General features: G+C 43.5%; 1 protein-coding gene across 1 annotated transcript in view; it reads left to right on the top strand.

Moving 5' to 3' along the window:
* Nucleotides 1-13,352, top strand: part of LRGUK (leucine rich repeats and guanylate kinase domain containing) — a gene marked incomplete at both ends in the record, with an annotated part of 99,494 nt that overhangs the window by 72,397 nt on the left and 13,745 nt on the right. Inside the window, one exon of the mRNA XM_080932239.1 lies at nucleotides 6,559-6,689. Within this exon, the coding sequence (XP_080788365.1) occupies nucleotides 6,559-6,689 (131 nt within the window). The remainder of the gene's footprint in view (nucleotides 1-6,558; nucleotides 6,690-13,352) is intronic.

Genomic DNA, 13,352 nt, shown 5'->3' with positions numbered 1-13,352 from the left:
TGAGTGAGTGGGTGAGTGAGTGAGTGAGTGGGTGGGTGAGTGAGTGGGTGGGTGGGTGAGTGGGTGGGTGAGTGAGTGAGTGGGTGAGTGGGTGAGTGAGTGAGTGGGTGGGTGAGTGGGTGAGTGAGTGAGTGAGTGGGTGAGTGGGTGGGTGAGTGAGTGAGTGGGTGAGTGGGTGAGTGAGTGAGTGGGTGGGTGAGTGGGTGAGTGAGTGAGTGAGTGAGTGGGTGAGTGAGTGAGTGAGTGAGTGAGGGGGTGGGTGAGTGAGTGGGTGAGTGAGTGAGTGAGTGAGTGGGTGGGTGAGTGAGTGGGTGAGTGGGTGGGTGAGTGGGTGAGTGGGTGGGTGAGTGGGTGGGTGAGTGGATGAGTGAGTGGGTGAATGAGTGAGTGAGTAAGTGAATGAGTGAGTGGGTGGGTGAGTGAGTGGGTGAGTGAGTGGGTGGGTGGGTGAGTGAGTGAGTGAGTGGGTGAGTGAGTGAGTGAGTGGGTGGGTGAGTGAGTGAGTGAGTGAGTGAGTGAGTGGGTGAGTGAGTGAGTGAGTGAGTGAGTGGGTGGGTGAGTGAGTGGGTGGGTGGGTGAGTGGGTGGGTGAGTGAGTGAGTGAGTGGGTGAGTGGGTGAGTGAGTGAGTGGGTGAGTGAGTGGGTGAGTGAGTGAGTGAGTGGGTGGGTGAGTGAGTGGGTGGGTGGGTGAGTGAGTGGGTGAGTGAGTGGGTGGGTGAGTGGGTGAGTGAGTGAGTGGGTGGGTGGGTGGGTGAGTGAGTGAGTGGGTGAGTGGGTGAGTGAGTGAGTGGGTGAGTGGGTGAGTGAGTGAGTGGGTGGGTGAGTGGGTGAGTGAGTGGGTGGGTGGGTGGGTGAGTGAGTGGGCTGAAAAGCATCCAGAACAATGTCTGCCACATGGTTAGTACCAAGATGAGCATTCATTAGCACTAACATGTAAACAGCAAAAAAATATGACATTTGATCATGAGTTAGAACAGAACAATGTATCCTATTTAATTTAAGTAGAGGTGATTTTTAAATAAAAACTATCCTCTCAATAAATTTTTTATGACTTCAGCCTTGTATAAATTATGGAACTGAGACAAAGTTAGAATGCTATTAAAATCATTATACTTCATATAATATTTAAGATAGGGCTTCTTCAGTAGGTATTCACAGGCAGTCACTATCTATATCTATCTATCTGTCTGTCTGTCTGTCTGTCTATCTATCTGTCTATCTATCTATCTATCTATCTATCTATCTATCTATCTATCTATCTATCTATCTCCCTCCCTACCTTCCTACCTACCTACCTACCTATCTACCTATCTACCTATCTGTCTGTCTGTCTGTCTTCTATCTATCATCTATCTATCTATCTATCTATCTATCTATCTATGTATCTACCTACCTACCTACCTACCTACTGCAGAGGATAAGGAGGGGCATCAAGTTGGAGCTGATGGCGAATCTCCTTGTGACATACACATCCAACACTTAGGATAACAGCCGGCATGTAGTACACACTCAGTAAATGTTAGCTGCTCTGTTATTGTTCTCAAGTTGCTGATACAGATCAAATCTATTTTACTGCATGGAGAGCAAATGCTGTTGCGTTGCCATTGTGAGTCTGGGTAAAAACTATTTTGTTTTGTTTTTACTTTGTGGTGGCTCCTGGATCTACCAACCCTCAGTTTCCCAGAACAAAGTTAAACATCCAAGTGGAGAAAGGCAGAGAGGCCTTTGCCAGGGAAAGTGACCAGTAAGATAGTGCCTGAGAGAAAGTTGTTCCCAGGGGCAACAGAATGAACCTTGAGTCCCAGTGACTCAAGGGGCTGAGGAAAGAGGGTCCCTTAAGTCAAGGGAGGTTAGCAACAAGGGACTCCCTTTCAGAGTGTGGGGCATCAGAAATATTTATTCAGATATGTTGGTCAAAGGAGAAGAAACTTTAGGCCTGGCTAAAGCTCCCTGTAGGTTTCTGACCCCCTCCTGCCTGTCACCACCCCCACCCTGTCGCCAGTTTCCCATGTATTGCAGATGCATAAATCAAACTTCTGCTCTTGACATTTGTGCCCAAACCCCATATTTTATTTCCTTCAAAGCATCAACTAACAACTTTGGGACAAACTCGCTCATTTTGAGAAACGGTCTGTCGTTATTGTTCGTCTTCATTGGAACATGTCGGAATGCGGGCTTGATGACCAGCCCCATTACAGAGTACAAAGCCTGGAGGAAAGACAAGGTTTTGAACCTCATTTTCCCTGCATGAATATATTTTCGCGCGCGTCTTTTCTCCTGGTGTGGAATCTGTTTCTGTTTAAGTAGCTAGTGAGGAATAGAGCACCTCACTGTTCCAATAGTTTAGCAAATGTATTCATTTTGCCATTGAAACATGAACATTATTACTCTGTCTCCTTGGATTTGTGAGATTGCTTTCCACGTAGTGTCTTATTTTGCTATGGAAAATTATCATGGGCATTATATGAAAGGGTTTTTATGCTTCTATTATTCCACTCTTAGTACACAAACAGACATGATGCTTTTGAGATGCAATTCTGCCTTGGAAAAATGGCTTCTTTTGGTACCTTCAGTTTTGTGAAAATACTCCCTAATGAACCCAGTGTTTTTCATTTCCCACCACAAATTGTATAACTTTCCTATTAGAAATAAACACTTTACATTCTATAGCACATTATCATGTTTAAATTTGTCTTGAGTCATTTTCATGGTTGGATATTTCATGATGTATATTTATATGCACATTTCTTGTAAAGAATTGTGGGAATTTACTTGTGCGTATGTATTAATCATGGAAGGGATAAATTACTCTTAGTTAAAATAAGACTGAATGTTTTTAGAGCCTTCTTTGTGTGAGAGGGGAAAGTGAATACTTTTGAAGTCATCGCGTACTGCGAATTTTTTTTCTCCTGAAAACTGGAGCCTATTTTCCAAGTCATCCATTTCCAAAGACCGTTTCTTTCAAAGAGAAAAGTACTAGTTGAAATACAGTTCCTTTTCAAACTCTTATTTAAATATCTACAGAGTTTCCTTCTGAAAAACGGTGAGCCCCATGTGTTTGGAGAGTGGTCACATGTATAAGCTACACAAGTCATCTGACTACCAGGGAAACACTGGTTAATAAAATGCAGCTTTAACTGTTCACATTATTCACAATGTGGCTGCCATTTGGCAATTTAATTAGTCCTCACTGACCTGGATGGCTGCCTGTGCTACCACGCCCTTACCACAGGTTATTTTCTTCCATGTAGCCTGCATGATGCAACATTACGCGTGCACATACATGATGTGTTCCCAGGTATTTTGGCTCTACCTTATGTGATGATGAGATTGGATTCTGTGTTTATTCCTTTAAGACACATTGTCCAGATAGTATTTAAGTCAGATGACTTCAAAGGGATGTGTCAAAATACAAGGTGTAGGTCATTTAAGATAATGTGGGTCTACGTTCCAGTTATTTCCTTATCCCTGTGCTTTCTCCTGCATCTTGTAATGATGCCATCCATAGGGCAGCTTGAAAATCCACCATGTGTCGTTAGACTCACTCACACTTCACTGTGGGCATTTAAATAAATTTATCTGGTCTATGTAGACGAAGGGAGATCTTCTGTCTTCTGGTGTAGTAAGAAAATGTATTTTAAATGACAATGAAACTCTTTATTACATGAGCCCAAGTCACTAAAATGGTGGCACTGAAATGTAGTTTAAGAAATTAAAGTATAAACACATTATCCATGCCACAAATCTTGTGTTGCTAGCTAGTGACACCGCGTGTCAGACAGATTACTGGTGTCTCAGAAAGGGAGGAAAAGGAGCCCACATGAAAACCAGTTTTTAAATTCGCTTATATGTAATATGTTTCCATAAGAAGGATCCAGTAGATAAGAAATTATCAATGTACACAATGTGTGATACACGATCTTCTCTATAGCAGCAATTTCAATGGAATTGGTCTTCAGTTTTTATCTTTTTAAAGATTTCATTATTTTATGTGTCTGTGTGCTCTATGTACACCTGCGTGCCAGAAGAGGGCATCAGATCCCATTACAGATGGTTGTGAGCCACCATATGGTTGCTGATAATTGAACTCAGGACCTCTGGAAGAGCAGTCAGTGCTCTTAACCCTGAGCCATCTCTCCAGGCCCTGTTTTTATCTTTAAAAAATATTGTTATTAATTCTCTGAAAATCTCACACTGTACTTTGATCATATCCCCCTCCTCCCACTAACTAAATCCGTGCCCTCTCCCGTACCCACCCCACTCTTGTGTCCCGGCTAGTTTATAAACACACGGATAGGAATGTGTGCTACCTGTATACTCTTGGGCATGTAGTCATTTGCTAGTCAACAAACTAGGGGGCCACACCATAGAAGAAACAAAGTCCCCACCCCCAGCATGTACTTATTACAGTAGCTCCTCGGCTGGGGGTGGCACTTCATGGCCATCTGCATTCCTTCCTGGATTTTCTGAGCTTTGCACTGCATCACAGATCCTGTGAGTTCATATGTGCAGCTGCCTGTTGTGTCTGGAAAACGCAGTTCTTCTTTCACTCATCCACTGCCCCTGGCTCTTACAGTCTTGCCCCTTCCCTCTTCCACAATGATCCCCCGGACCTTGGAGAGAGAGAGTGTGACATTGATGCTCTGTTGAGGACAAAGGATTCCACAGTCTCAAGTTCTTTTGTTCTCTCACACATCGCCCAGCTGTGTGTCTCTGCATACCATGAGTTCCAGTCTCCCCAAGCGTTGAATTCTTAACACCGATACTTGGCTTAACCATGCTTCTGGCTCTTTGTATAAAACTGACTCCCTGCCCCTATATGTTTTCTTTCTTTAGATCTTTAAACTTCTGATAATCTCTTCACCTTACGGAGAGACTTTCCTTCTCACCCCATCCTCCTCCGAGGACTTCTTTTGACCATGTGCTGTCTCTTTCTATCCCTTTATCTGACTTCATTGTATTTATGACCTAACCTTTAACAATGCATTGTTTGTCTGCCTGTAGCTTTAGTAAAGTCCCCACAGGTTAAGAAGTTTCTGTTTATTGCTTTGTTTCCAACTATATCCACTGAGTAGTAGGTGCTCCATAAATATGGATCAAATGAATATTATCAAGAACACTTAGGGAAGAATGTTTCCACATACAGTTCCTTTTGGTTGGTTTTGTTGTGGTAAGTATGGTCACCTTAATGTACCTCTTGAGATTCCTTTTTTCCTAGAATTGCTGGGCTTTGTTCCCTGACCATTTACTGCATTAGAGAATCACTCTGTGCTCTCAGGGGTTTGAATTCATGAGTAGTCCCAGCACCCAGCACAGAAACACAAAGGAACAGTTCCTCCTTCCCCTCCCCCTCACCACACACCCTTCTTTTCCTTGAGACAGCCTCTCACATAGGCCAGTCTGGCCTCAAGTTCTCTTCTAGCTGAGGATGACCTTGAACTTTTGACCCTCCTATCTCTCCATCTCAAGAACTGGGCTTAGAAGTAGATGGATGTCACCATGTCCAGCTGCTGAGAGCTGGGGGTCACACCCAAGGTTCTCTGTATGGTAAGTCGTCACTCGACTAGCCTCGGGGTCTCATGCTTTTACGGGTGTTTCTGTCCTCGGCCAGGCGTGGCTCTGTGAGCGTAGTTCTTTCATCCGTGGACTGAGTACCTTCTTTGCAGCTTCTCACTGTATCAAAGAGCCCAGGCCTGGTCTTCCCAGTTCAGAGAACCTGCCTTCTGTCTCAGGTCAGGGGTATGAGTTTTAGTTCCGGTACCTCTGACTTCTTGGCATTGATGCCTATTTGCCCATTTCTGACTTCTCACCTTCATCTACAACTGATTCTTTCCTGATATATAATTATAAACACATACACACATATGTATAAATAAAACAAAACATGATGCTGTTGTACATGAATGTTTCCTTTTGTCTTTGGGTGGGGACTAGTTTCCCACTTCTGCTCAGTCATGCATGTTAACTAAAGATACCTTTGGGAGTTTTCATTTGAGCCTTTTGTAAGCAATGTCCCTGAAATGCTTGAAGCATCCATATATCTCAAAGACCTGTAAGCTCAGGACCTGTCTTCATGAGCAAGATTAGAAATGTGGATTCTATATCTCTGGGTTTCCTAGTATTTTAAAGGAAAGGTTCCATGTTAATTATGAATAATTCCTGTTCTACTGAACTTTAAATTTTCTTAGAATTACATGTTTTAATTTTTGTCTAGCTTTTAGGAGGCTTTTATCAGATAGAATATGATTATAAGTGCAACTTTAAATATTAAAAGCCATTGTTGTTTTGTTTTTTATTACATATTTTATATTAATGCCAAACCTGTGCTGACTGAGAACTGGTTACCTTCCAAAAGGTTGTGCCCCCTGGATGCTATAGGCAACATTAATTTTGTTACATTACTGTAAAATATATCTTATTTATTTTCAAGTTGAAACGCACAAACTTTAGGTACACAATTTCTTGTGTTTGAACAAATAAAATATAAAACATTGCTGTCGCATTAAGAAATTTACTGTGTTAAATGTTTCATTCACAAATTTACCTTTTCCTCACCAGATATTAAGACATCTTACCGGAAACCCGAAGACTATACTAGGAAGTGCACTGCGGTTGAATTTTTGGATTCAACAGACAGAAACTACTTTACTAAATTATGGGCCAAACGTTCATCCAAAAAGTCACCAGTGGTAAGGGCAGGGCAGGTGGGGTAAGGGTGATCATAGAACCGTATTCCATAAAAGGGTTTAGGGTCCGAACATGGTGGCACATGCCTTTAATCCCAGCACTCAGGAGGCAGAGGCAGGTGGATCTCTGTGAGTTTGAGACCAGCCGGGACTATATAGTGAGGCCCTGCTTTTAAATGGGGGTGGGGAGTGGGGGTAGAATCTGAAGATTATTAAGTTTTCCTGAACTATTCTCTCACATCTGTGAGCTTAAGACAAGATTCTTTCTCCTCCCCCACCCCCAACTCCATCTCTAGGAATAGTTCCTGTTGTTAAGATTAAATTTCCAATGTACGCTTTTTAGACCGTTTTTTGTCAGGCTCACAGTAAAAACACTGGCATCCAAGTCTTCTGTTTGCAGTGGAAAAGCACCATAATAAAGCTTTATTTCAAGCTGGCAGGTTGCTCTGAGCTGGGAGGTGACCGTGAGGGCCTGGGGATAGATCAAGTCCACTGCAGACGTGTGATTTACCGCAGCACTATTTAAAGCAGGCCTGTAATGTCTCAACTCAGCCCACGTCAGAGTGTCTAATGCACAAGAGGGCCTGTGCTCAGAGCACACTGTGCTCATTCTCATGAGTCATAGTTTTTATGTAATAACTGGGAATGCAGAGACTTAAAAATGTAGAGTGGCAGAATATGCCTGTGGTGGTTTGAATAGGAAGGCATCCCACAGACTCACATGTATGAATGGTGGCCCACTGGGCATGGCACTATTAGGAGATGTGGCTTTGATGAAGTAGGTGTGGTCTTGTTGGAAGAAGTGTGTCACTGTGGAGGCGGGCTTTGGGGTCTCATATGCTCAAGCTAGGCCTAGTGCGGCACACAGTCTTGCTGTCTGTGGGACCTTCTCCAGCACCGTGTCTGCCTGCACACTGCTACGCTTCTCGCCCTGACTACAGTGGACTAACTCTCTGAAACTGTAAGCCAGCCCCAAAGAAATGTTTTCCTTTTATAAGAATTGCTAATAGTCAGAGCTGGAGAGATGGCTCAGTGGTAAAGAGCACTGACTGTTCTTCCAGAGGGCCTGGGTTCAATTCCCAGCACCCACATGGCGGCTCACAGCCGTCTGTATTTCAGGCAAAACACTACAATGCACATCAGCAAACAATGCAAATAATAAATAAATAAATAAATAAATAAATAAATAAATAAATAAATAGTTGCTGTGGTCCCGGTGTCCCTTCACAGTGATAGGAAGTCTATCTAACTAAGATAGTTGTTAACTTAAAGCCAAGTTCCCATACCACCTTCCGAAGTCAGAACCAAGGTCAGTGGTCAAAAGACTCAGTGGTTCAAGTCTTGCGTTGATGCAAAGGGACACGCCTGAGCATTCTCTGGTAAAGGCAGCTCTGGGAATTCCGAGTGCATGAGTCAGTGTTTCCGCTTTGCTTTTCTGTGTGGCCTCTTGCCCTGACTTTGAGGGTAGGCCTGCCCCCTCACCCACCCACACAGAAGCACTCTCCCACACCCCACAAACTTCCCTCTAGGTCTTCAGTTCACACTTCTGAAGACAACAGAGTGTCACAAGCCTGACTGGTTCCTTAGCCCTGCTTCTCAAGCCTGACTAGACTCTGCAAGGCCCCCATTGCAGGGGCTCCCGATTATGGCCTCGTGGGGGCAGCTGTGCATGAGCTCTTGAGCATCTGTGAAAAATGGGAATTGTTGTCCTGGTGCTTGAGTTCAGGGAAGTCATACAAGTCAGTCAGATCTAGAATTATGCCCGCTCACCAGGATTTACAAGAAATCAAACATCAGCCATTTGCAGTGGATACTTCTCTCCGTCTTTGGATTAAGAATCCAAAGGCTTCTGGCTATTGTGGGAGATTTCAGAAGGACCTGCAGTCTTCAGATCATGTAAGCCCCTGGACTTCTTTTCAGGATGCTGATTCTGGCATTCCCCACATGCTAAGTCTTAGGCAGCCCCGGGATCTTGCCATCCCATGGAATATCAGGTAGAAATAAACAGGCAAAGCTGCCTTAATACTGAGCACACAGTGCCCTCTGTTATTCTGGTTCTGAGACATTCAGGACCCTGCCAGTTGGTATACAGGTTTTTGTTCCATGTGCCCTTGACACCCTGGCTTTCTTGAAAGGTATGCTGTGTTGTTTCTAAGAGCATATTCAATAGACAGTGCTGGTCAAACTGGCTGTCTGTATGTAGAAAAATGAAAATAGACCCAGATTTGTCACAATGCACAAAGCTCAAGTCCAAGTGGATCAAGGACCTCAACATAAAACCAGACACATTGACTCTAATAGAAGAGAAAGTGGGAATAAGCTTTGAACTTATTGGCACAGGGGAAAATTTTCTAAACAGAACTCCAATGGCTCACGCTCTATGATCAAGAACTGATAAATGGGACCTCATGAAACTGGAAAGCTTCTATAAGGCAAAGGACACAGTCAGTAAGACAAACCGGCAACCTACAGACTGGGAAAAAAACTTCACCAACCCCACATTCCATAGAGGGCTGATAACCAAAATATATGAAGAACTCAAGAAGCTAACCACCACCCCCCGAAAAAAATAATGGGGTTTAGAACTAAACTGAGAATTCACAACAGAGGAATCTGAAATGTCTGAGAAGCAACTAAAGAAATTTTCAAAGCCCTTAGTCATCAGAGAAATGCAAATCAAAACGACACTGAGATTCCACCTTACACCAATCAGGATGGCTAAGATCAAAGCTTCAGGTGACAACACATATTGGCAAGGATGTGGAGAAAGAGGAAAATTCCTCCATTGTTGGTGGGATTGCAAGCTTATACAACATCTCTGGAAATCAATTTGGAGGTTCCTCAGAAAATTGGAAATAGATCTACCTAAAGACTCAGCAATACCCCTCTTGGGAGTATACTCAAAAGATGTCCCACCATGCCACAGGGGCACATGTTCCACTACATTCATAGTGGCCCTATTTGTGATAGCCAGAAGCTAGAAACAACCCAGATGTCCCATGACAAAAGAATGGTTACAGAAAATGTGGTTTATTTACACAATGGAATACTACTCAGCCATTAAGAATGAGGATGTCCTGAGTATTGCAGACAAATGGATGGAACTAGAAAATATCATCCTGAATGAGGTAACTCAGACCCAAAATGACATGCATGGCATGTACTCACTAATATGTGGATATTAGCAAAAAGCAAAACAAAAAAAAAGTACAGAATACCCGAGATACAGTCCACAGAACTCAAAACAGTCAACAAACTGAAGGGCCCAAGTGAGGATGCATTGATCCCACTTGGGAGGGAGAAGAGAGCAATCACAGGAGGGGGAGGAAGGGACCTGTGTGGGAAAGGGGACAGGGGAGGGGGAGAGGGGAACATGATTGGTATTGGGTGGGGGAAAGGACTGAAGCCCTGAGGGCAGCAGAAAGAATGGAAAAGGGCAACCTCAGGAGGGAGGAGGTAGGGGAACCTCCAGAATGTTCCAGAGACTGGGAGGTGAGAGACCCTCAGGACTCAAAGGGAGGGACCTTAGATGAAAAGTCCTACAGTGGGAAGAGGGACCTTGTAGAGCCCACCTCCAGCAGAAAGACAGAGCATCAAGTGAGGGAGGGGGTTGCCATCCCACCGTCAAAACTCTGACCCAGAATTGTTCCTGTCTGAAAGAACTGCAGGGTTGGAAATGGAGAAAAGCCTGAGGAAAGAAGGTCAGGCAACTGGCCCAAAAGAGGATCCAGCTCAAGAGGAGACCCCAAGGCCTGACACCATTACTGAGGGCATGGAGCGCTCATAAAAATGGGCCTATCACAACTGCTGCCCTCTGAAAGACCCAACAAGCAGCTGAAAAAGTCAGATGCAGACATTTGCATCCAGCCAATGAATAGAAGCTGCTGAGCCCTATGGTTGAATTAGGAAAAAGCTGGAGGAAGCGGAGGAAGAGGGCAATCTTGTTAGAGGACCAGCAGGCTCAATTAACCTGGACCCCTGAGATCTCTCAGACACTGGACCACCAACCACACAGCATACACCAGCTGGAATGAGGCCCCAACACATATACAGCAGAGGACTGCTGGGGCTGGGGTCAGTCAGAGAAGATGCATCTAACCCTCAAGAGACTGGAGGCCCCAGGGAGTTTAGAGGTCTGCCAGGGTGGGTGGGGTGGGGATCCTCATGGAGACAGGGGTGGGCGTGGGGAGGAGGTGTGGGATGTAGAGCAGTAGGAGGGTGGACTGGGAGGGGAATAAAATCTTGATTGTAAAATAAAATAAGCAATCTTTCGATTAAATAATGTTTTCATCAGAGTTCTAAACATGTTTTTCACAGAGCTATAAAAAAGAATCCCAAGTTCACACTGGAGCACAAAGACCTTGAATGGCCAACACAGTCTTCAGCAGGAAGAGCAGTGCTGGAGACACCACAGTAACTGCTCTCAGGGTGTGTACTATGGAGCTACAGTCACAACCCCAGCATGGTTCACACAACAAACACATAAACCAATAGAATAGAATACGGGACTCAGAAATGAGCTCAGATAGCTAAGTTACAGTCACCTGATCTTTGACAAAGTGTCAAAACATTACAACAACTACCTCATCAGCAAAACGGCTCATTCAGCACAGTGCTGGGAACATTGGGTGTTCACCTGTAAAAGGATGAGACTCTTGAGCTGAGAATGGGGTTCCATTGCTAGAGTGTTTGCCTGGCATCTATAAAACCCTGAGCTCAATCCCAACACTACATAAAATTTGGCATGGCAGCCCATGTCTATAACACTAACACTTGGGAGGTAGGGTAAGAGAATCAAAGGTTGTGTAGTAAGTTCAAAGCCAGCCTGGGCTACACGCACCTTGGAAAAAGAAACTAGATACTGCATACCCCACACAAAAATCTTAATGTAAGATCTAAACTCTGGAACTGCTAGATGCACAGAGGAAAGGCCCAGGGCAGAGACACAGGCCTGCCCGGGCTTCATGAAAAGGACTGGAGTGGTACAGGAAACAGCCCAAGAATTGATAGTGGGACTGAAAAACATTAAAGTTTTAACAGAAAAGGAAATAATTATATTCATCAGAGCAGAGAGTCAGTTATGGAATGAGAAACAATCTTTGTCAACTATATATCAGGCAAGGGATTGATATCTACATCCGAGCTTAACCAGATGTTAGCAAGCAATTGGATTACTCTCTGGGATCTATTTTTAAAATCTCCAAAAATTAAACACACACACACACACACACACACACACACACACACACACACAACTTATCTATCTAGTCAGTAAATGGGATAATGACATTAACAGAAAGTTCTAAAAAAATACAGATGGCCAAATCATATTTTAAAAAGTGTGCCATATCCTTAGTTTAGGGAAATGCAGATTAAAAGTACTCTGAGAATCTCTCTTGTCCAAATCAGAATGGCTAGTATCAAGATCACAGTGACAATAAATGCTGTCAAGGAATGGGGGTGGGGCAGGTATATGCTAATGACTTTATGCTATATGACATATGCTAATGGCAATGTGAACTAAGACATTCACTATAGAAATCAAACATTTGGTGTTTGTCACATAACTCCAAATAGAACTGCCAAATGACTATTCAACCTCTGGCTGTGTACCCGAAGGATTCTGAGGCAGCATACCAGAGCTATTTTACACATCTGTGTTTATTGCCACATAATTCCCAACAGCCAAACAATGGACCCATGCTAGATATCCATCAAAAGATGAGCAAACGGATAAAGATGTGGCACATGTTCACAATGAAATTTCCTTCATCTCTGGAGAAGAATGAGATAATGCCATTCATAGGAAATGGATAGAAATGGAGGTCAGTGGGTCAGTGTTGAACAAAACCATCAAGACTTAGTCAAATACTGAATATTTTATATGTGGGATCTATTGTGTGTATGTGCCCTTTTCTGTTTCTGTCTCTGCTGTGTGTGTGTGTGTGTGTGTGTGTGTGTGTGTATTTGTGTGTCTTTAAGAGAAAAAGGGAAAGGAGGAAAGAGGACTGGGAATGCTACAAGGGAAAAATAAGAACCAGTTATGTGAATATGTCCTGGTCAAACCTATTTCTTTGCATCCTAACCCAAACTATCTTAGTTTCAAAGAAGAAGAAAGAAAACATAAACAACAAGCTAGGAGGCATGGTGGTGAACTTTTAAGCCTAGCACTTGGGGTAGAGTCAGATGGATTTTTCTTGAGTTAGAGGCCAGCCTGGTCTACATAGCATGTTTCAGGATACCAGGGCTGTGTACAGAGACCACGTCTCAAAGAAAAGAAAACTAAAGAAAAGAGAAGAATATACAAAGATTGGCTCATAGAGTAAAGACACTTGTCACCACCTGGCCATCTGAATTGATCCCCTGAGCCCAGATGCAGGAAGGAAGGAACTGACTTGAGCCAGTGTTCCTTTTGTCACCACGTGTATGCCATGGTGTACACACACACACACACACACACACACACACACACACACACACTGATAAATGTCAAAAACCTCACAAAGATTATGAAATAATAACAATCTTTTTTTAAATGCACATACAATTAAGATATTTAATATAAAAATTTAAGAAAACTTTTATTTGTTGTTCTTCAGTCATAGTAATGAAGACATGAAGGGTCTACAAGAAGAGGCTGGAGAACTGCCTCAGTGGTTAAGAGTA

Source organism: Micromys minutus (assembly GCF_963924665.1).
Source record: "Micromys minutus genome assembly, chromosome: 18".
Classification (NCBI taxonomy): domain Eukaryota; kingdom Metazoa; phylum Chordata; class Mammalia; order Rodentia; family Muridae; genus Micromys; species Micromys minutus.
The sequence above is the reverse complement of the archived record's forward strand: the minus strand, read 5'-3'. Positions and strand labels throughout refer to the sequence as shown.